At 42.9% G+C, this 25,232-nt stretch overlaps 1 protein-coding gene across 1 annotated transcript; it reads left to right on the top strand.

Annotated features, from left to right (window-relative positions):
• Positions 1 to 10,345: 10,345 nt before the first annotated feature.
• On the top strand, positions 10,346 to 15,896 carry LOC124119460. The gene is made up of 2 exons (XM_046481965.2): positions 10,346 to 11,182; positions 11,560 to 15,896. Exons 1-2 carry the CDS (start codon positions 10,478 to 10,480, stop codon positions 14,200 to 14,202), a joined length of 3,348 nt encoding a protein of 1,115 aa, XP_046337921.2. The 5' UTR covers positions 10,346 to 10,477; the 3' UTR covers positions 14,203 to 15,896.
• Positions 15,897 to 25,232: the final 9,336 nt, after the last annotated feature.

Genomic DNA, 25,232 nt, shown 5'->3' with positions numbered 1-25,232 from the left:
ATATCGTGACGAGACAAAATTTGACATTGATATAAATTCTGTCGCCAAAGGACATCACAGATATTCGTAAAACTAGTTTGAGAACACGAGAAAATAGATAACTTCCTAATCATTCAACAACACATAATAAAATGGGCTATAGATCGCCACCAACTGAAGGTAGATCGCCGCGCTGGGGACCATGGGGACTTTTGCTACCTGCATGGACCCCGGTCGGATTTACATCATCCCTTCAGTTGTTGGCGATGGCTGACAAATGTAGCCAAACATTAAAATAACACATATGCTACGATTAAAAACGTGGCAGAAATAAATATACTTTGAAAGACGTGGTCTTATATACCCTCTCAGGGGGACAATAATTTTACACTACTTTTACCACCTTCGAGGATATAGCCACTAACAATCTCAGTTACTGATTCATACTACCAGTTTTAAAGTTATTTAGATATTTACAAAATATAGCAATAAAAATTTATGAATTTATTCAATTTCCTTTAAAAAAACAAGAATTAAATGAGTACTTACCTGAGTGAAAAGATCCTTCATAGCTGAAACTTTGAAATACTTATCCCTTGTGATGGCAAAATCAATACAGTCACTGCTTGACAGTGGTTCTTTCATCACAAGGGATGCAGAATGGAGGATCCCTCAACTTTTAATATATACGAGAATGGTATAACCGATATTTGCTTTTATTGCATGTAATTTATTTATACCCACTTGGGTGTCCCACTTCTTCTGCATTAGATCTCTGATGAAACTACTAATTACAGGTTTATAATCACTATAGGGTAAAAGAAGTGGTGTCACAGATTTGTTGAGTGCTGCCTTAGCAGTAGTCCTGCACCATGACCGTGGAATATATTTATTTTATAGAAAAATAATAATCTAGAAATGCAAACAAAAGCAAGTCTAGCCAGCTCAAGCTAGCTCTATTCAACAAGCAGCATAGGGAATTTTAAAAAAAAAATAGAGTTAAGAAGGATATTGTGTAATATAAGATTTCAGAGACTAAATGTTAGACTAAAGTCTACCTTAGCAGCAGCATCAGCCATTGTGTTACCAACGATCCCAATATGGCTGGGAAACCAACAAAAGACGATGTCGTATTGGCCAGTAGCAAGATTATTGTGTAATTCAATGATGTTAAGTAAAATTGGATGTTGACACGAAGTATTTTTTATTGCCCGAAGACAGGATAAGGAGTCTGAAAAAATAATGAATTCTTTATGTTTAGATTGTTTATTTATATATTCTAAAGCACTTGATATGGCCTTTGATTCAGCTGTAAAAATTGAAGAGTCATCTTGTAATCTAGTTCATATAGTTCTGGATCCAATGATGGTGGCGCTGGCAACAGCACCTCCATCCTTGGATCCATCTGTAAATATTGATTTGTAAGTATTATATTCGTTTCTTAACTGATTATAATCTTGTTGATATTGTAGTTGATAAGTGTCAGATTTCTTTAGTTTAGATAAGGTAAGATCAACCTGTGGCTTAAACAATTGCCAAGGAGGAGAAGAAAGCAGGCGAAAAGGAGATATGTTTTCGAGTTCAATATTTGCTGCAGAAATGAAAAGTTTAATTCTGATTCCTAGTGGTGGAATAAGGGCTGACTTTGTATTGAAAGAATCCACAAAGAGGATTAAAAACGCAGTTGTAAGCTGGATTTGATAATTTGAATATAATTTAGTTATGTATTGTAAAGAGAGTTTTATACGTCGCTGTTTAAGAGAAGGTTCATCAGCCTCAATGTACAAACTGTCAATAGGAGAAGTTCTGAAAGATCCAAGACAGACTTAGACCCTGGTGATGTATAGGGTAGAGTACTTTAAGGTTACTTTTACAAGCTCCGCCACAGCTGATGGAGCCATAATCGAATTTAGAACGGACAAGTGATCTATATAAGTGAAGGAGGGTGGTCTGATCTCCTCCCCACTTGGAATTAGAAACAACCTTTAATAAATCTACTGCCTTCAGACATTTAGCTTCTCCATGTTTAATATGTGGTAAGAAAGTAAGGAGATGATCAAAACCTATTCCTAAACATTTAGCTTCTTTGACAACTTTAATTGGAGTTCCAGCTGGATGTAAATCTGGAACCCTTTGTGGTCTATATTTTCGACAAATGAATGCAATTTGTTTTAGACTTTGAACACTTAAATCCGTTCTGCTCTGCCAAAACATTGATTTTATTCAAAGTTATAACTGTCTCTCAATCGTGTGCACATTTTTACCTCGACATGATACATTAAAATCGTCAACAAACAAAGATCCGTCAACAGAGTCATTTTAAACCTTAGATAAACTATAATTGTTTTATGCTAAACAACGTAACCGATAATATGCTACCTTGTGGAACACCTTGATCTTGATCGTTAAAATCAGACATGGTGGATCCCACACTGACCTGGAAATTTCTTTTTGTTAAAAACTGAGATACAAATTAGGCAAACGCCTTCTCAATCCGATTTCATAAAGATCTTTTAAAATTCCATGTTTCCAGGTGGTATCATATGCTTTTTCTAAATCGAAAAAAATGGATACCGCATGTTGTTTAATAATGACAGCATTTTTCACAACTGTTTCCAGTCTAACCAAATGGTCAACGGTACTTCTATTTTTTCTGTAACCACATTGAATATTTGTTGAAAGATTATTTGTTTCTAAATACCATATAAGTCGGTTATTTACAAATCTTTCCATGGTCTTGCATACACAGCTAGTAAGCGAGTAACTGATAGTGAATATTATCAGCACCCGTGGCAGTATCATGAGATTGCCCTAGTGCAGTATGGTGAAATTAAGAAAAGAGAGAGAGAGAGAGAGAGAGAGAGAGAGAGAGAGAGAGAGAGAGAGAGAGAGAGAGAGAGAGAGAGAGAGAGAGAGAGAGAGAGAGAGAGTATTTCGGAATGACATATATCGGTATAGACCTTATTTTTTCCATTAATGTTAAGACTCGTGGAAGAGAGAAAAAGCTATTCTCGTAACTGTAATTTTGAAACGCCAAGTAATTAAAACAGAACGCCCAAGATAAAAGAAGTTAGCCTCTATATATGTCCTGAATGTTTTGGGCCAGCGATTACACCGCAGGATACAGGGAATTACTGATAGTGTAGCAGATAGGAGGACATTGGAGGTAACACTGTTTATAGACTCAAGATACCATATGGTGGTGTATATTTTATCATTTCTAACCAGCTGCTGAATCATGGCGTCGTGGTCGTGTCCATACTCAGCAGTCCGTGTCAGTGGCCTGATCTCAGGACACGCACTAGGCTTGCACAAGTCTCTAAGGCAATAATTGTGTGTTCAAATCATAATTGGTTCATTATGTAAATAATACGTACAAGTCGTCCCTATAAGAGACTGGAGTGTCCAAATATCTAGCCTGGCCATTAGGGGGATATAATTACTACACATCCATGGACTTGTCTTTCAGTACAGCCTTGGAGCAAGGCTAGACACGCATACACACGAGGGGAGGGATGGAGTGGAGATACAGCCACGCGCCCCAGCATCCCTGCTGAGAATGGGTGATGGGAGATGTATATCTCATAGCGTGTAGGGATATCTTCCATCTGGAAGTGATGAGGCAGGGACGTTATACCACACGAAACACCTGTATACCTCCGCTTACCTTCAAGTGATTAGTATCTGCGTGGCAAACATTTTTGTTTGGACCCCCCGCCGTTACCCCCTCTATGTACTCTCTCATTAATATAAGGGAAACGCCTTTCATCTGTAACACCAGGGCCTAAACACATACGCACATTCTCAAAGTGAACCCGGGTCCCTACAGATAGAAAACGTTGACTTAACGTATCTATTGACCAGTGTTACTATGTGATTTCCAAATTGAAACGCAAATGTTCACCTAGTCCTGCACCATGACTGTGGAATTTATATTTTTCAGGCATTTTGTTTTACTAAAAGCCTAGACAAATCTAGATCAAACTAACCAAGTCTAGTATGCTTGATTCAACAGAAGAGGAAAGGTTCTTTCGAATAAAATTAATCTTTTTAAAGAGATGTTTTCATTGACTAAGTGTTAGTCTAATGTTCAAATCGGATTTGCACAGAACTGACTTGTATCATTGATGACCATACAATGGTAATGAGAAGTCAATAAATTATATGGAAAAATTATTTAAGGTTTACAATAAAACAGGAATACAATATGCCAGTGAAGCGGCAGCGGCAGTAATTAACAGGCTCCAGAGTTGTGCACTGATGAAGGTTCACAGTTTGTCACTGTCAAACGTCTTGAGCATGTGAGAGGCCTGCGTTCCGTTCTTGAATCCTGAATAGTTTTGGAAGCTGACAGGAATTCGATGTTTTCAGATAGGCATCTCAGTCGTATTGGGGAATAGATAAGGCGCAAGTCAGGTCGTGAACAGCCGCGAGTCGCCCTCGTGTCGCTCTCCTATAGGCAGAAACTGTTCTAGAAACTGCTCCATCCCGAAACTTCTCGAACGACCAAGCCTGCCACGTTTTGTCAACAACAAGGGGCGAAAACTTTAATGTACTCGCTGCCGATGTCTGCCGCTAAAGTCCGTCCACAACGGCACTCGACTTTTACCATACCAGCGCTTCAATCATGTTCTGCCACTGACAATCACTGCCCACACTCTGAGGAACGCCTGACGTAGTTCAGCTGCAGTTGTCGGCCTTGGTCGGACGTCATTCAGCCGTCTTTGAATCTCGTCCCACAGGTGCTCAATGGGATTTTAATCACCGCTGCATGGTTCTGATGCCATTCTGCTGGAGGAAGCCTCTTGTTGCTCTCGCAGTGTGGGCATGGGCGTTATCATGCAGAAATTCGTGGTTGCGGCGACGAGCCAAATGAGGTATGGCGTGTGGTCTCAAGACTTGATCAATGAACCTAGCTGCTGTGACACTATTGCCTCTCCCTGGACCGATGTTCTTGAAGACCACAGGACCGACCCTCTGTGCAAGACTAATTCCACCCCACACCATGATGCTCGGACCACCCCACGAGTCTCTCTCAACAACACAAGCATCCGAATTACGTTCCCCACAGCGTCGCCAGACTCTCTCTGTCATCTGCTGTTGAGATAGCGTAACGGCTCTCGTCTGAGAAGAGGACTCTTCTCCACTGCTGGTGGCGTCAATGCTGGTGCTGTGTTGCCAACTGAAGACGGTCCCATCTGTAGTGTTGGTGGTCTGGTACCGTTGCTGGAGCCTGAATATGGCCTGAAATGCATTGGCTACTTGCCGGGCGATTTGTCCAGCTTGCAATCGTCCATGGGCTTTGTATCGCTGATTTCTTGTCAATCTTAGCATGTGGTAGCAATTCAATGACGAATGAATGAACCCTATCGATTTTTATAGGGCAAGAAATGGGGGAACGCATGTGTATTTCAATTTGCACGGTACACACGTGCATCAGTTTACCATGGCCGTTGCCGTGATGCGATCGGTTTTATTGTCATCTGCTTTGGGTTTTTTATCATCAAATTCCATTTTTCCAGACAAGGTAATGGTAAATTTGAGAAACTTTGACAAAAATTACCCAGATATTTACATGACAAGTTTTCATGCAATGTTACTTTGGGTGACGTTTCTTTTTGCGGTTCAGTATACATTCCTTCTATGAACTGTACGTGGTCTAAACCCTGTCACAGCCACGTGACGCCAAATACCGATAGGGGAATCGAACCCAGTACTTCTGGAAGTTTCTTACAACGTAGCTGATATTATACGCCCCTCGTGGCTGGAGTATGTTTGCCACTTGAAATTCTACTGGAACATATCCGCCCTGGAGAATCCTTGACGTCTACCGCCTGACATGTGAAGATATATGTCTATGTGGCACATGACACTTACGCAAAACGAGTTGGAAAAGTCTCCGGCCTATAAATAAGGAATATAAAATCATGTTGATGCACGGAAACGCATACCCCCGGGGGACATCAAGTTTCTAAACGTACCCTCATTTAATGTAACACTAATGTTCTTCGCAACGCGGCACTTAACAGTGTGTGGCAGGCTGATTGAATACTGAAGAACTCTACAAACCTCCCAGTTGACACAACTTATTGATGGCCGTTTGAGCGAGCATCCTTTGGTTGTCTTTAGTTAACGAGAAAGCTTATTGAACTCCCTCTGGCCTACACTGAGCCACGCTGATAGGTTCTTTTTATCGTAAAACAGTGTTAAAGATTTATTAAACGTCTTCTCCGTTCACCGTCATGCTTCTTTGTCACGAGATCCAACAGAAACTGGATAGTTTAGGCAAATTCCAGGCCCGCCACCCGAGATGCTTGTGGGTAGTGCATTGTGGGTACAGAGTAGAGCAGAGGCAAGGTACCGCTTTATGTCCTCGACCAAACCAGTGCAACAGTGCTGCGTTCAGACTTGGACAGAATCTCTCACACATACCCTGAAACAAAAGTTTACATTCTTCAGTTTCAGACTAAAAAGGAAGAGATTGTCTGTTCTGGGTTCCGTTCCACAAAGTGATCGTAACGCTAAGACAGTCGTAAGTCTATGTTAAGGTATGGGAGTTACGATCACCCTAGCGCTACGATAGTCGTAAGTCTATGTTAAGGTATGGGAGTTACGATCACCTTAGCGCTACGACAGTCGTAAGTCTATGTTAAAGTATGGGAGTGAGAATCACCTCAGAGCTACGATTGTCGTAAGTCAATGTTAAGGTAAGGAATTTGCGATAACCTCAGCGCTACAACAGTCGTAAGTCTATGTTAAGGTATGGGAGTTACGATCACCTTAGCGCTACGACAGTCGTAAGTCTATGTTAAGGTATGGGAGTTACGATCACCGTAACGCTACGACAGTCGTAAGTCTATGTTAAGGTATGGGAGTTACGATCACCTTAGCGCTACGGCAGTCGTAAGTCTATGTTAAGGTATGGGAATTACGATCATCTTAGCGCTACGGCAGCCGTAAGTCTATGTTAAGGTATGGGAATTACGATCACCTCAGCGCTACAACAGTCGTAAGTCTATGTTAAGGTATGGGAGTTACGATCACCTTAGCGCTACGACAGTCGTAAGTCTATGTTAAGGTATGGGAGTTACGATCACCGTAACGCTACGACAGTCGTAAGTCTATGTTAAGGTATGGGAGTTACGATCACCTTAGCGCTACGGCAGTCGTTAGTCTATGTTAAGGTATGGAAATTACGATCACCTTAGCGCTACGACAGTCGTAAGTCTATGTTAAGGTTTAGGAGTTACGATCACCTTAGTGCTACGACAGTCGTAAGTCTATGTTAAGGTATGGGAATTACGATCACCTCAGCGCTACGACAGTCGTAAGTCTATGTTAAGGTATGGGAGTTACGATCACCTTAGCGCTACGGCAGTCGTAAGTCTATGATAAGGTATGGGAGTTACGATCATCTTAGCGCTACGGCAGTAGTAAGTCTATGATAAGGTATGGGAGTTACGATCATCTTAGCGCTACGTCCGTCGTAAGTTTATGTTAAGGTATGGGAGTTACGATCACCCTAGCGCTACGTCCGTCGTAAGTCTATGTTAAGGTATGGGAGTTACGATCACCTTAGCGCTACGTCCGTCGTAAGTCTATGTTAAGGTATGGGAGTTACGATCACATTAGCGCTACGACAGTCGTAAGTCTATGTTAAGGTATGGGAGTTACGATCACCCTAGTGCTACGACAGTCGTAAGTCTATGTTAAGGTATGGGAGTTACGATCACCTTAGCGCTACGGCAGTCGTAAGTCTATGTTAAGGTATGGGAGTTACGATCACCTTAGCGCTACGTCAGTCGTAAGTCTGTGTTAAGGTATGGGAGTTACGATCACCTTAGCGCTACGATAGTCGTAAGTCTATGTTAAGGTATGGGAGTTAAGATCACCTTAGCGCTACGACTGTCGTAAGTCTATGATAAGGTATGGGAGTGAGAATCACCTCAGAGCTACGATTGTCGTAAGTCAATGTTAAGGTAGGGAATTTGCGATAACCTCAGCGCTACAACAGTCGTAAGTCTATGATAAAGTATGGGAATTACGATCACCTTAGCGCCACGATAGCCCTCATCTTGTCAGAGATGCGTCCGGTTAATACTCCGGGGGATATTCGGAAGTTAAAGGAAGTTTGCCCATGTTTTAACACCAATATCCTGATGGCCATACCGACCCGCAAGTTTTGTTTGTTTGTTTGTTGTTTAACGCCGCACTCAGCAATATTCCAGTTTTGTGACGGCGGTCTGTAAATAATCGAGTCTGATCGAGACAATCCAGTGATTGACATCATGCGCATCGACCTACGGAATTAGGATACGATGACATGCATCAATCAAGTCAGCAAGCCTCTTGCGACCAACATAGTCGCCTTTTACGGCAAGCATGGGTTGCTGAAGACCCATTCTACCCCGGATCTTCACGGGGGACAAGCACGGGTTGCTGAAGACCTATTGTACCCCGGATCTTCACGGCGCACATGCATTCAGCAAAAATGTTTGGACCTACATTTTTTCAGCGGGGCCCTTCAGACTCTTGGTTTACTCTGCTTAGTGTCAGACGCTGCCATTAAGGCAGGTACAGTGCGCATGTCACAGAACAGCGGCACCGGTGAAACCTCACTGGAGTTATCCGCCCTTGTCACGGGAGATCGTAAAGACGCATTCATTACCACTCGTGTTGTTACGGGATGTGACGGAAAGAGGCGACGATGATGAATGGAAGGAATGGGCTTGATAATCCAATGGAGGAAACGACAAAAAAAATAGAAAACAACAACAGTTTTTGGTTAAATCCCTCCCATGCTCCCGAATATTTCAGTTTCATCGAAGACTATTTATCAATAGACAGCCCAAAACTAATATTATACATACTCTTCTCTTCCGCCTGGGGAAGCACGGGTGGCCCAGTCGCCTAAGGCGCCGCGATTCGCTGTGCAGAGTTGCGTCCCTTGGGCAGGCCAGAAACCTATGATTGTGGGTCCAAATCCCGGTTCTCCCCTATCATGTTTCTAGGTTTGTCAGCATTATACCCGTGCTCGTGGGTTTCACCGAAGTGGTTAACGTCTGAGACCTGCATCACTTCGGGCTGACACGCCGTACACATGATCGTTTGTGGTAGATTATTAAGTTTTGACAATACAGGGCCGATCAAAATTATACTTCTTACTCTATAAAAATGCAGACACTGAAGCTCATGTAACACATGTGGTCGTTAACCTTCTAACAGGCAGCTTGGGTTGTATACTCCCCAGGGAGCTGAGAATGATTGTTGAGTGCTCTCTGATCCAGTGACCGGTTTAATAATAGTGCTTTGAGCATGTGCATTTGTGCAAGTATAGCACAATATAAATGGCCTATTATTACTTATATTCAGCGAGCGATATTTTTTAGATCGGTTCTGTTTTGTTTTTGGTTGTATATTTCTCTTTCATTAAGAAGTATAGAGCTATGAATTTACATGAAGAGGGAGGGGCTGGCCCTGTAGTGTTCTTACGTACCCACAGCTTCCCGTGGGCCGACAGTGCAGGGCGGCTTTCATGATGCCACTACAGACTTGATGTACCTGGACTATCTAGATCTGTTTGTGGGCTGTGGGTGCCATGCATGACAATGGGCATCCCAGGATGCCTGCTGTGACTGGTACAGGACTGTGACTTACTTGGCGTCCACAGCTGGCGACAAGTGGCACATGTGACCACTACAAATTAATGGAGTCCATTGTACGATTCCGACTATATCATAAGCACGTGTTTATGATTAACTATCAATTTGTGACGATACCAGGTGATCGTAAAAAGTTATCCCCGCTGGTGGTACCCGTTACAAAAGCATGCAAAGACAAGTCAATTGTTCACCTGAAAAGAATTACGGGAACGTAAGTTAAAACGGAATTGCATCGAACAATTTTTTTGTCACTGATGTGTGTGATATATTCTTTTACTGCAGCTTTGAATGACGTAACACTGATCACATAACTCTTCAGCGAGAGTCATATGACGCTCTTTGAAATCCGTTTGATTGTGAGATTTAAACACAACCTCACTGACCTCATAACACGACTTTTACCTCGACCCCGTTCTGAGGAAGACATTTTCCAAGTTTCATTGGATAGTGAATTTCAACTCGAGCAGTTTAGCGGTTAACAACTTCCTGATGACCTTGATCCTTGACCCTTGTCATGGCCTTTCAAACTTCCAATGTATTCCTGACACTAATAACTAAGGCGAGACCAATTTAATTGCTAGGATTACGGATCCGCCGACACCATTTTTCGCCAAATCGGAAAAAAAAAAAAATGAAATTCTATCATTTTTTTTTATAATATTCTACCCGACATCCAACATCGATCGATAAGCCTTGTTGTGAGAAATACATGTTACGGGAAGTAACTCTTGTTTTTAACTAAAATTCCTTACGCACATGTGTCGGCAAATTCCATTGGTCGTTCCACGCGAACATAGCCAATCGAATGCGTACTCTCAATTACAAGCGTTTCCCACATGCGCAGAACGTGTTTTGAATATGCCGGAACCATGTGGACATGGGGTGTCAGTTTTGGTATTTTAATGCCTCTTATTATCTGCTGTCTTTCGACAATGTCAGCAAAGTATTTTAGCGTAAGCGTTCTGAAGGGTAGCGTGTGCTTATCAAAGCGAATCATGGAAAGTCCACTGGATGACACAGTTGGTGATTTGGCGACGAAAGCCGTATCGTCAATCGCCGATGGAGATGGACTTTCTATACAAGAGGTGCATGCAACAGAATCCAAGGCTGGTTCCTACGGGAATATCGTCGAACTTACAACACCCATGCAAGTTTTAGCAGACTTTGGACTAAATTATGTGACAGTGGTGGCAAAATCGAGAATAAACAGCGCCGATGTGCAGAAAACATCAGCGTTTGATGTTATGATGAGTTCTCAAAAGTTCGACAAGCTGCCGGCGAAATATTCTGGTGACAAACTAACTGGCGATCGAAAACTTTTCAATGACATTCTCGACATGTTTCACAAACATGGCATTGGTTTTACAACAAATAATGTTGAAGCAGTAGGAAAAACTGTTTGCAAGACTCTTCAGAGAATATTATGGTACATCACATCACAGCACAGTAAACTGAAGGAGAGGGGGGGAAAAATTCCCAACATGTTCCAACAGTTCGAAGGCTACTTCGATCATGTACAAGCACATAAGCCACCACCAAAGGTATGTATAACAAAATCTGTAAACGTCAATTTCTTAGGAAAAGTTTTGAAAAATAATTTGACACCTGAAAACCTTTATTAATACTATGTTGATTGTTGAAGCTAGTATAAAACTTGGATTGTTTTAGACAAACCCAGACTTTTAAACTAGTACCCTGTCAGTGTGTGTGCATGTGTTTTGCCAAATGGTCAAGGGAACTATTATTGAATAAAGTCATATGTTGACATGATGAGAATAAATACAGATTAATAAATTTAGCATTTATTAAATTTTTAATAGAGAACAATTGTCTACTTTAAATGAAACTGCAATGTTACAAGATTGTAATACAAACTTCAAACAATGATTTTTAAACATCTGATGACTTGTATTTTCAGATGGAAGTCGCAAAACTTCAAGAGCATATTGATGCCCTGTCTGAGCTCCTCATGCTGCCATGGACCTACAAATTTAAGACACTCTATCAAGATATTCAGCAACTGGTCCAGTGTATGAGAAAGTACATTGACTTCCTGAGACAACAGTCCCAGCGGTCCAAAGAACGACACAATGCTAGTGCACCTTTGCGAAATCCTGTTGGTCCTGTGGGGGAGAATTATTTGGATCTTGACAATACATTGGCTTCTGAGGATGAATACACTCCTGTGGAAATCAGCAACTATCACCCAACCTGTAGATACAAGAGAAGAACATGGATTGACAATCTAAGTTTGTCTGTACCAGTGGCACATTACAGTTACTTTCAGGGCAATTATCTCGGAAATATACATTTTGTATGGCGTTTGCCAGGTGATAAGAGCGAGAGGTCAGATGAAAATACAGTTAAAACTGTGCGGGTAGTCCACAAGTCATTGCCAGATTATTCAACTAGACAGATGAAGAAAGAGTTCTATGCGAAATACCAACAGTCTACAGGAGTGTCTCCAGCTCTTCTCAGAAACATGTACAAATTCTTGACCAATGACAGTAGTGGTGCTGAAAACACTGCACAAGCTGCGATTGATCAACGTGTTGAAGATGTGTTGGAGTTAAATGATCCTGATGTGGCATTGGATTTACGGAGACTGAATGGCAACCCAGACAGTACAAAGTTTGATACCTTCTGGGGTGAAGTTGAAAAATACTTCCATGAAAGGGACCTTGCCATCCACGAGCGGAGACATGGATCACAACTGTACCTTCCATATGCAATATCAATTGACGATCTTGTGTCAACGGTGCGGGGTCGTGTAGATCCAGAAGTACTCATTCCCTCCAATGAATGGGTGAGACTGCAGTTCTGGCCAGCCAATCCAACGACGAGGACTGCATTCCACTACACTGGTCGTTTCAATGTAAAGTTTTCACTTCAAACAAGACAGATACGTGGAAAACATGAGGATAGTCACTATGTGGCTGCACAGTTGGTCTACTTGAAGAAATTTGCTGTGACATTGAGAGAGCATGTCGATTTCTTTTGGCTTGATGACAAAGCCATTGTTCCTATTGGAGAGCCTGGATTACCTGTTAGTACTGGTGTTCGCCCACATAATGCTTCTCTTTCCAGTACTACTGCCAGCTCTCTTACAGCATTAGATCATGATTATAATGTGTGCGGGGCCATCCCCTCTGTTGCTCTGCACTGTGACATTCCACAGGATGCCAGTGATTCTTTCTTCAATGGAACAGCCTTTGTGACTGTAAAGGACAAAGTGTTCAGTCCGTCCAATGCTATTCGTCATGGTGCTGAAACAACAAACATCATCAAATCCCATTTCAGTACTGATGATGGAAATTCAGAGAGAGCTATACTCATAATGTACACGGATGGTGGCCCTGATCACCGCACTACTTTCGGATCTGTGCAATTGGCTATGATAGCCATGTTTGCATGGCTCGATTTGGACATGTTGATCACGGCAAGGACAGCACCAATGGGCAGTTGGGCAAACCTGGCCGAAAGAGTGAACTCTGTTCTGAACCTTGCACTACAAAATGTCTCCTTAGAGAGGGAACGGATGACAGAGGAACTGGAAATGAAAATGAAGAGAGTGTCAACCCTGAAAACTGCAAGAGACATTGCTTCTAGGTATCCAGCTTTTAAAGAAGGCCTTACAGCAGCCGTCTTGCCAGTTCTGAAGTTACTGGAGGAAAGGTTTTCTCATCTGAAAGTCAAGGGGGATGCGGTGATAATAAACAGTGCTGCAAGCAATGAGAGTGTTGAAAATTTCTTCGGAATTTTGAAAGATCATATAGATGATAAACTTGATATGAACAAGTTGACGAAGAAAGATCTGGAGAAATCAGATAAACTAAATGACTTCATGGATCGCCATTGTCGCTGTCGGCAGTACATCTTTCAAATCAAGAAATGTGATCCTCACAGAGTTGACGATTGTTGGTATTGTGTCATCAATCCTCCAAGACTGCCTGATGATGAGTTTGAACAATTGAATTTCATTCCTGATCCTGTTGTATCTCCTGAAAGTGGAGATAAGTTTGAAGAGTTTCATTCTGTCTATGGTACAGACACTACTGATTCAGCTAGACCCTCCTTGAGTTCTGTCACCATGTCTTCAATAAGAGACAAGCAAAATAGGAAAATTCTCACTGCAAACAAAGTTCGAGAGTCAGTAACATGTGTTGAATGTCGTAAACCGAGATGTGTTTATTCAGACACCAGACTTTCCTACAAAGACAAAACAGCCTTGATCCGCATGAGAGAGGGACGTTCTTACACTTGTGGGTCACCACTGTTTCCTCCAGCATCTCCATACTTTGAAACGCTAGTTGTGAAAGAGAGTCTCAGATGTTCGTCCACAATGGAGACTACATACTATGCCAGTAATACATGTTCTTTGCCAAGTGTTTGCTTTCACTGCGGAATTGCCAGGTCAGAAGATTTTGCTGATGACAGTGTAATCCATGAACTTCAGGCTATGTACAGCACTGTGAGGCCTATCTGTCGATCTTGTAAACAATCAGGAAAAGAAGCTGCAGTGAGGGGGAAACGTAATGTTAAAAAACTGAGAACATCATAAATCATTTTGCATTAACTGACCTGTAAATCATGCAGGTACTAGTCAAATGATGGAAGATATGTTAACTCCTGTGTTTTGTGTGAAATCAGAAATGGTACCTCTTATTTTTTAAATACATTTTCCAATTTTGATGTGATGTGGGGGAAAGTCTTGGCCGGAATTTGAGCAGAATGTCTCTGCTCATGTATGTTATCCTTTTGTTGTTTTATGACTGCTTTTAATAGGAGGTGTGTACCTCATTATTCCATGAGGAAAATGCTGTGTGATACTGAGTGAAAGTGGAAAAAAGTACTTTTTGTAACATTTCAGGTACAGTTTTTGTAGGTGCTAAATGGTTATTTGTTTTGAAGCCATTTAATAAGTGCCATTTCATTTTAGTGCATTCCACATGTTAGCATAACACGTCAGTCATGAGTGTTACCTGATCATTTAACACGATTAAGTTATACTGGATAGAGTATTTCAAGTACTTGTATGTGCCAAATGTTTTCTTTTGTTTTGAAGTCAAGGGCTATTTAATTTAAGTGCATAACACTTCAGCTATGAGTGTTACCTGATCATTTAACACGAAAAAAGTGATACTGGACAGAGTATTTCAAGTACTTGTATGTGCCAAATGTTTTCTTTTGTTTTGAAGTCAAGGGCTATTTAATTTAAGTGCATAACACTTCAGCTATGAGTGTTACCTGATCATTTAACACGAAAAAAGTGATACTGGACAGAGTATTTCAAGTACTTGTATGTGCCAAATGTTTTCTTTTGTTTTGAAGTCAAGGGCTATTTAATTTAAGTGCATTCCACATGTTAGCATAACACGTCAGCCATGAGTGTTACCTGATCATTTAACACAATGACATTATACTGGACAGAGTATTTCAAGTACTTGTAGTTTTACCCTGAACGTCAAGGGTACGAAGATTGGATGGTGCCATTTTGGCAAAAAGCTGACATACCCGGTAATCAAAAGAAGCTGCATACTTGAATAAACATTCTATTCATGGTGAAATAACAAAGAGAACAACACAAGAATAGGCATAATGTTTTATTAAGACATTCTTCATAAGCATGTATCTTCTTCTTATTTCTGTCAATGAAGCTGAAATGTGATGAAACTTGATTAATTTCTTTTAAAAAACAAGATGGCTGCCGTGCCTGACCTCCCTACTTGTATGTGCCAAATGTATATTTGTTTTGAAGCCAAGTGCTGTTTTAATTTCAGTGTATTTCACATTGTTTTTATATTTTTAAAATACAATAAATCTTTAATAAGTTAAAAGCTTGTTGTTGAAGTCTACCTGCTTGTGGAAAACTGCCAAAAGATACCTGTAAACCCTGGACATCAGTAAGGAGTGTCATTAGATAAAGGGACTATAGTGCATGCGTGGTGGGTAATACTGAAATACTTTTGTAGCTTCTGTGGCACAAGTGAGGGATTTTTTTTTTTTTTTTTTTTATTTCCTCCTATCAGCATTCCTGCCTCCTAAAATCCGTAATACCTGCGAAAAAAAATTCTCTCAAGTACTTTTTTTTTTTTTTTTACATTCCCTCCTCCATTCAGCCACTTTACCCGAAAAAATCCGTAATCCTAGCAATTAAATTGGTCTGGCCTAAGACTGTTTATCATCCAAAACACTATTGGGTGAGATTCTTCATTTATCATCCAAAACTGGCTCCCACAGGAGATATCGCTTGGATTAGATCAAGCGATATCTACACTGTAGATATCGCTGCAATGAAATTACATCACAATGCTTTGCAGACCATTGTGACGTCACTTTTACCATGACGTCACAATCAAATGACATCACTAATGGCTCTGCTACTGAAGCTGTTAGCAGTACTTTTTACGCTGAAGACACTGCTAATTACTGTCTACAAATTGAAAAACTTGGAAAATTGATGTTGGATGATAAATAAAATCTCACCCTCGTGTCTTTTGATATCAAATATATCAACACTCGTTGATTCTCTATTTAACCAACTTTAGCGTGCTACGCTTGAATGCATGTTTTAGATTCAAATAGTGATATGTTTCGCGTCCAATAGCGTGGCAGTGCATTACATTTCCGTCTATTCTTAATAAAGCAAGCACTATTTTGTGTCATTTAAATCCTTGCTACTAAATATATATTCAGACAAAGAGTCGCAGGGAATTATGTCATCTGTCGACTGTAATTAACTTCCTTGAGTTTCTTCTTTCACCTGGGCGAGAGGGAGCACAAGGGGACTTGTTCCGCCTATCAACGCAGTTAATGTTCCTCACCTCTGCCCCGCGCTGCAATCTACACTACAGGACTACCATGAGCGTTAATCATCCGAGGAAATACCTGACACGTGCACAACACATCCAGGTGACACTATACATCACGTGGGATGACAGTATCCGGTGACAAAGGTCAGGAGAGAGGTCACTTCCTTCCCTCGATAAACGTCTTGATGATGGTTGTAAACCAACATCACGAGCTCTCAGATTTATGGGACGAGTTGTTTCCCCTCAGAATCCTATTTCAGAAGAAAACAGATTGACTCGGGGAATGGTCGGTTCGTGTATAAACAGCTTGAACGATTGTGGTTTTAGGAACGATTTTTGACAAACTTTGTATACAGGTATCTTCATCACGGAACCACATGGACGCCATGCTGTGGCGTACGTGTGACCGAGAAATATTAACTTACCCTGAGTTGCTAATGTTTCACATGTTTGTTATATCAGGAGGTATTGAATACCTACGGTATCTCCATCAATGTACCTGGCAACAGAGTACCCGAGTTGTCGGCCTGTGTGTAGCCAGGTCGTCAGATAGACGCCGTGTGGAACCCATGTACTGCAAGGTGAACTACGAAACAACACCACGGCACAATGGAACAACGGCACGGCGAAACATCGACAAAACAATGCAACGGCATAAAAATACAGCGTCATAACGACAAAACAACACGACGGCCAACAACGGCACGACGAAACAACACTACGGCACAACAATACAACGGATACAACACAAGGGCACAACGACGAAACACACAACAGCACAACGACGAAAGATAACAACGGCACAACGACGAAGGAACACAACGGCACAACGACGAAAGAACACAAGGGCACAACGACGGAACAACACAACGGCACAACGACGAAAGATAACAACGGCACAACGACGAAAAAACACAACGGCACAACGACGAAATAACACAACGGCACAACGACGGAACAATACAACGGTACAACGACGAAATAACACAACGGCACAGCGACGAAACAACACAACACCAAAATGACAAAAAAACACAACGGCACCACGACGGCATGGCGGAACAACGACAGAACCTTACAACGGCATAAAAATACAGCGTCATAACGACAAAACAATACAACGGTACAACAACGGCACGACGAAACAACACAACGGTACAACGACGAAACAACACAATGGTACAACAACACAACGACAAAACAACACAACGACGAAACAAGAAACGGCAGGACAAAACAACAAAAGGAACAACAACACAACGACGGAACAACACAACAACGAAATAACACAACGGCGCAATGACGAAAGAACACATCGGCACGGCGGCACACCAACAACTACAAAACGGTACAGATTTTACAGCGTCATAACGACAAAACAACACAACGGCACAACAACGGAACGACGAAACAACGAAACAACACAACGGCACAACAACACGACGACGAAACTATAAACGGCAGGGCAAAACAACAAAAGGCACAGCAACACAACGGATAAAACACAACGGCACAACAACGAAACAACACAACGACGAAATAACACAACAACACAACGCAGCAACATACAAAGGCCTTCATGGGTTTGAAGAACGCTGATCGATCGGAGAGTCCAGGAGTGAAATCTGTTGACTGGCTTGTTTCATAGATTAAACGAAGTGACGGACAAAGGAGTCCATGCGTTAAACAGGGAAATGAAGGGCTTTGAAGTGTGGAGCCTGGAAGGGGAAACACTTGAGCATTTAAACTTGGACTCGTTTACTCCTCCCCTCATTCACCGCTTCCCTCACGCACTTTCCCCTTTTTTTCACTCTTTCACCTATATACCTACGCATTCTCTCCTTCTTTCGCTCTCTCATCTCTGCACTCACCCCCAGCCTTCAGTCACATGCTCACCACCTCCCTACTTACCCCATTCACGAATGTAATCTCTCAAATCCTCATTCAGGTATTCAAGTCTCCCAAACTCGCTAACTCTCCCCAAGTCACATTTACTCCTTCCCTCACTCACTCATTTACTCCTTCCCTCACCCATTTACTCCTTCACTCCTTCACTCACTCACTCCTTTACCCCTTCACTCACTCACTCCTTTATTACTTCACTCACTCACTCATTTACTCCTTCACTCACTCAATCATTTACTCCTTCACTCACTCACTCATTTACTCCTTCCCTCACTCACTCATTTACTCCTTCCCTCACTCACTCATTTACTCCTTCCCTCACTCACTCCTTTAGTCACTCACTCATTTACTCCTTCACTCACTCATGTACTTCTTCCCTCACTCAATCATTTACTCCTTCCCTCACTCATTACTTTACTCCTTCCCTCACTCACTCCTTTACTCACTCACTCATTTACTCCTTCACTCACTCACTCATTTACTCCTTCACTCACTCACTCCTTTACTCCTTCCCTCACTCACTCCTTTACTCCTTCACTCACTCACTCCTTTACTCCTTCACTCACTCACTCATTTACTCCTTCACTCACTCACTCCTTTACTCCTTCCCTCACTCACTCCTTTACTCCTTCACTCACTCACTCCTTTACTCCTTCACTCACTCACTCATTTACTTCTTCACTCACTCCTTTACTCCTTCCCTCACTCACTCATTTACTCCTTCACTCACTCCTCTACTCCTTCCCTCACTCACTCCTTTACTCCTTTACTCACACACTCCTTTTCTCCTTCACTCACTCACTCATTTACTCCTTCACTCACTCCTTTACTCCTTCCCTCACTCACTCCTTTTACTCCTTTACTCACTCACTCCTTTACTCCTTCACTCACTCACTCATTTACTCCTTCACTCACTCCTTTACTCCTTCCCTCACTCACTCCTTTACTCCTTCCCTCACTCACTCCTTTACTCCTTTACTCACTCACTCCTTTACTCCTTCACACACTCACTCCTTTACTCCTTCCCTCACTCACTCCTTTACTCCTTTACTCACTCACCTATGTACTGCTCTTGCTCTTGCTCATTCTCTCAGCTAAAACGCAGAGCTTGACTTTCACTATACGGAGATAGGGACGATGAAGGGAGTAGACTTAAACTGGCCCAGCTCTCCAAGTCGCAGTACCATGTCGAACTCCCCGGGCTCCGCTGGATGTCGGCATCGTGGTAGACTTGCAGAAGTCTCTAAAGCAATAATTATTAGTTCTAGATTATATAAATAATATCAATAAGAACAAGTTGTCTCCATAAGAGACTGGAGTCCTTGTACTTTCACATACCTAAACTTCCCTTTCAGGAGGACAGAATTCGTGCAAATCCTCGCCGCAATTCTCTGTGCAGAGTTGCGTCCCTTGGGCACGGCAGAAACCTATGATTGTGGGTTCGAATCCCGGTTTGTACCCGTCTGAGACCTACATGTGTACATCATTTCGAGATTTCCTCCCACATTGAGCAGACATGCCGTGATATAACTGAAAAACGGTTCAAAGCAGCATTATAAACAACTCACTCTCTAACGTACTCACTTTATCGTTCAAGATCATTCGCTCAGCTGAAACACAGAACTTGGCTCTCACTACACAGAGATGGGGACGATGGAGGGATGTGGCTGTACCATGTCGAACTGCGCCTTTAGTTGATTGGTTGTTGTTTAACGCCGCACTCGGCAATATTCCCGCTATATGGCGGCGATCTGTAAATAATCGAGTCTGGACCAGACACTCCAGTGATTGATTATCATGAGCATCGATCTACTCAGCAAGCCTGTCCACCCGATCCCGTTAGTCGCTTCTCACGACAAGCATGGGTTGCTGATGACCTATTCTTACCCAGATCTTCACGGGTCGAACTGCGCCTTTAAGTACTCCCCAAGCTCCGCCGAATATTGACCGCGTGCTGACGCTAATATTTTCCCTTCATCAATTCTTTTTCATAATCTTAAAAAACCCACTGATATTGCACTTGCTGATTAGTGTTTCAAATTACGACATGCTACCATGTCAGCCCAAGACCCCAGCAATAAACACATCACGAAGTCACCACTGCCGGAATATTGAACTAAACAATACTTATGAACCCAATCGCAAATTGTGTCTTTAAGCGTCACACAGCCTCCCCAATGAATTCAAATTGTAATCAGCTGGGTATTTAGCCTCATTCGCTGTACACAACGCGAGACGTGGTCGAAGTATCGCGTGGCTTTACGAGACACAAGGATTCAATAACGATTATCCGCATCTCCAAATATTTTCAATTATCTTGATGAAATCGCAGTTTGATGAATAACACCATACCACAAATGGAAAATGTTTTTATGGAATTCAATTATTGCACTCTCGGTAGGTCACGTTGGTGAGACGAGATTTAGAAAAATACAGTCTGATTTAGAATATAGAAGATCTTACTGGATTACTCACGCTGCGCCTGAAAATGAGCAAAAAGATTACTTTTATCGACCAGCGTGTGTGTACTTACAACTACCTTCTTCTGAAAGCCAACAAATAACCTCATGTTTTTCTAATCTGTCCAATGGGACGTTAGGTTAAATAAAAGCCCGCCGCGAGCTTCTTCCTGATAGACTACGCATGGACGCAATACCATGCACCGAGTTCGGCAATATCTCCAAGTGGCGTCTTGTGCAATAACAATGAAATAAAATGTTAAACTATGCTGTCGGTTTGTATCGAGAATATTCCACGCATGGCACTCAGCTCAGAGTTATGATCCGACGAGGGCGTATATATTTGGTACGGCCCGGATACATCAGTAGTTATGGCACCATGTACAAGGATGTCCGGATTTTATCATGATTGGTAACCAAGGTTTAACATTCAACTGCATGTGGAATCCACTTCTATTTGACGTCTACATTCATGTCCGACGTGTTTTAACAGTGGAGATAAAACAACGGTGTTAATGTCTTTATTTTTAAATGGCAATCTTAGATTACTTGTCCGGGTTATTCTAATTATCTGCATTTAAACCCGGGGTTCTCGGGGCAGGCGACTGAACCAGAACGAAAACAAACACACAGCACCCCCTATCAGGGCCGAGCACTCGCACGTCATTCTTGTAAACATGTTCAAGGGACGTGTCAGTGGAAGCACGCTGCGGGTTGAGTGTAATTATGAAATATCAATTTAATTCAATAGAAGACAAATAAACAAGCAATAGTCAGATGCTGGCAAGGTAATTGTGTTTAGAAACCCAATCTCCCTGGTAGGGATGGCAGACGCACGTGGAAAAGCTCGGCGGAGGAAGGAAGGTGGGCGGGGAGGCCCCGGGGTAGGGCACACACCTTTGCTAGAGGTCCCGGGGGTAGGGCGCCAGGACGTGAGGCAGGGCAGAGCGAGGTGAAAAGGGCGCCGGGTGCCGCACCTTGGCTCCGAGGCACTCTCCGGGTGATGCGCGCCACCTGGCGGTGGTCGGGGTCTTTCTAGGTTGTGTTTCTCTAAGTACTGTTGTTGTATGGCGATATGGCAATGCATACACTGATCTGCACGGTATGGAATCTCTGCAGATCAGAATTACACCGTCCATTTTGGCCTGATTGCACCAGATAGGAAGCAAATATGTGCGCGAGTTCAGAGAAAATTTCATTGTTTTAGTATAAAAATGGCAGAATATATCAACTAATATGTGCACCAACCCACCAACCACCCGATCTACGCCACCAATCCCCAACCACCCGATCTACGCCACCAACCCACCAACCACCCGATCTACGCCATCAACCCACCAACCACCCGATCTACGCCACCAATCCCCAACCACCCGATCTACGCCACCAACCCCCCAACCACCCGATCTACGCCACCAACCCACCAACCACCCGATCTACGCCACCAATCCCCCAACCACCCGATCTACGCCACCAACCCCCAAACCACCCGATCTACGCCACCAACCCACCAACCACCCGATCTACGCCACCAATCCCCAACCACCCGTTCTACGCCACCGACCCAACAACCATCCGATTTCAACCTCCAACCCAACAACCACCCGATCTACGCCACCGACCCAACAACCATCCGATTTCCACCTCCAACCCAACAACCACCCATCTACGCCACCGACCCATCACCCCCGAGGTCAATCCAGCCAATCGTCTGCCAAGGACCAATGTCACTAATTAATTATGCCTGTTTCAAGGCTGCTCTGTGATCCAGAGAAAACCGTTTTCCACAAAGAACCAAGACATGACTGAAGCCGCCTCTTTCCAGTTATTAATATGAATGATTGACAATATTCAGCGCGACCGTGTGCGTTACAAACTACATCCCCCATCCATCAGTGTGGAGAATCCTCTTTTTGGACCGGATGACAAGAAATAAGCTCTTCATCAACGATACACGTGGCACTTGTAACACCAAGGGAAAGGCGACTCCACAAAAACTTACTGTCAATTTGTTTTGTTTGGATGAGAATCGATACTGATCGCTGTCGGCAAACACCCCTAGGCAGCGGAGGGACGCATCTCGTTGTCTCCTACATGGAATTGTCAGGTAAAATAAAACTGTTCCGGAACGAACGGAAGTGTTCTGTCGTGTCAAAGTGCTGTAAAAACAGAAAGCGTGTTTGGACGACGGAAGCGAGAGAACACTCTTTAGCTTGAATACCAAAAAATTTTAATGGACCTTAACTAAAAATGTTTTTGTCATAGCTGTATTTTAACTCTGAGACGTGATTTTGAGTGTACGTAATCCCAGAGCTTAGGTTTCTTAAGTCTTCTGGGTTAGACCGATATTGTAGCATGGCATTTGTGGACCATGCATACACCTTTATCAGGAAACCTTGCGACTAGTTTCCAAAGGGTGGGAGTCTTGAGTCACGTTCAGTAGTGTCCGAAAGCGTCTGTACCCCCCCACCCCTTCCAAGGAGCGTCTGAAGGTGTCTCTTCCCAAATTCGCCAGGCGTGTCTGAAGGTGTCTCTACCATCCCACCAGGAGTGTCTGAAGATGTATCTGCCATCCCACAAGGAGTGTCTGAAGATGTCTCTATTACCCCGCCTGGGGTGTCTGAAGGTGTCTCTTTCATCCCACCAGGAGCGTCTGAGGGTGTCTCCACCACCCCGCCAGGAGAGTCTGAAGGTGTCTCCACCACCCCGCCTGGGGTGTCTGAAGGTGTCTCTATCATCCCGCCAGAGTCTGAAGGGTCGATGTTTGACCGCTGGTGGTATCAGAAAACCCTTTCATGAAGGGACTCATCCGAATACAACCCTAAGGCTTACTGGCTTCCAAAGCGAAGAGTGAGTGAGTGAGTGAGTATGGTTTTACGCCGCTTTTTGCAATATTCCAGCAATATCACGGCGGGGGACACCAGAAATGGGCTTCACACATTGTACCCATGTCGGGAATCGAACCCGGGTCTTCTGCGTGACGAGCGAACGCTTTTAACCACTAGGCTACCCGACCGCCCCTCCAAAGCGAAGAGAACTACGTGTAAAATTATATTAAGCTGACGCATTGCGCTTAATTGCAATAGGAAACACTATTGCGTATAACAGTTAAAGAATGTGGGAGTCGTTTGGGGACCATACAAAAACTAGAACATGCCAGTTGCGTAGGTTGCTAAAAACTTCCCTCCTCATTCATCGCACCGCCTTCCGCCACTACACCGATGACGTGTCACTCTGCCGCTGCCAATGTATGCATCACTGGAAGTGTTGTTGTGTGATGCAGCTACCAGAAGACTCTCATCACGGGTTCAGCTTGAGTTATTGAAATGTTCGGTTCCATATATGCAGCCGCTATATTCAGAGTGTCTGTGTGTCGGTTTAAATCGTCATTTAACATTGGTCGGTCATCCCCCCGAGGCAAGGGAATTAACTGACTGTTAAAGTCCAGTTTCCACCCTTGCCAAACTTGGCTGGAATTCCGGAGTTAACGGGCTAGATATACGGTTTGTAAACAACATGGATTTCAACGTGCAGATTTCAGTCGACTGCAGGATTTGCAAAGCATGTGTATCATCAATGGGGTGTCGACATATAATTTGCAAATCTTTTCATGTTTTTAATTGAGGTGCTCAAGTGATTTGATGCACTTTGCGAGGTAAGACCCGTTTTGTTACAATATAAATTCTTGATTATCGATCATGGATGTTTAGTGGGTGCCGCCATTTTATTCGAAGCAAATGCTAGTGATATGAGAGGTGGAATCTGATTGGTCAATAGGAGGAACATACAAATTGACACAACTCGTAATAGCAACTGGTGGCGCCACTATCGAGCCATGAAATTCCAGCCTAGTTCAGCAAGCGTGGAAACTGGACTGTTATAGTAAGTTAACTCCCTTGCTTCGGGAGGATGCTGGTCGCGATGCCTCGTGATCACATTAAAGATAAAGTCTACCTGACGTTTACGTACTCACTGAACTCTTCCTTGTAATTAAGGCCGCTCAGGCTGATCTAAGTTGCGATACATAAACGCTGATACGTAAACGTTGCTATATGACGTCAAAATGCTTATCGGATTGAACGCTCATCTGAGTACGTATTTACGATTTGAGTTCTTTTTGGTAGATACTAGTATATATATAAACGGCAAGGAAGATATGTAAACGCTGAATGCGGCTAACGCTAAGTAAGTAGGTACATACATAAACGGCTAGGTACGAGGGCCGTACTAATAGTGTTGTTTTTATCAGGTATAGTTTTTCATTTTCACCATGTAGGATGTGTCAATGTCTGGCGGCGTTAATGTCAGTGGCAGTCGGTACAATATCAGAAATTACAAATGTTTAGCGTTGTGTGCATATTTCCCGATCCAAGCTCAGGGTACTGCACTGAACACGTGTACCTGCTGCCCGGAGT

The sequence above is a fragment of the Haliotis rufescens genome, unplaced genomic scaffold (genome assembly GCF_023055435.1).
Source record: "Haliotis rufescens isolate VD_foot unplaced genomic scaffold, xgHalRufe1.0.p SCAF_71, whole genome shotgun sequence".
In the NCBI taxonomy this organism is placed as follows: domain Eukaryota; kingdom Metazoa; phylum Mollusca; class Gastropoda; order Lepetellida; family Haliotidae; genus Haliotis; species Haliotis rufescens.
Note: the sequence above shows the minus strand (reverse complement) of the source record. Positions and strands in the feature narration are given on the sequence as shown.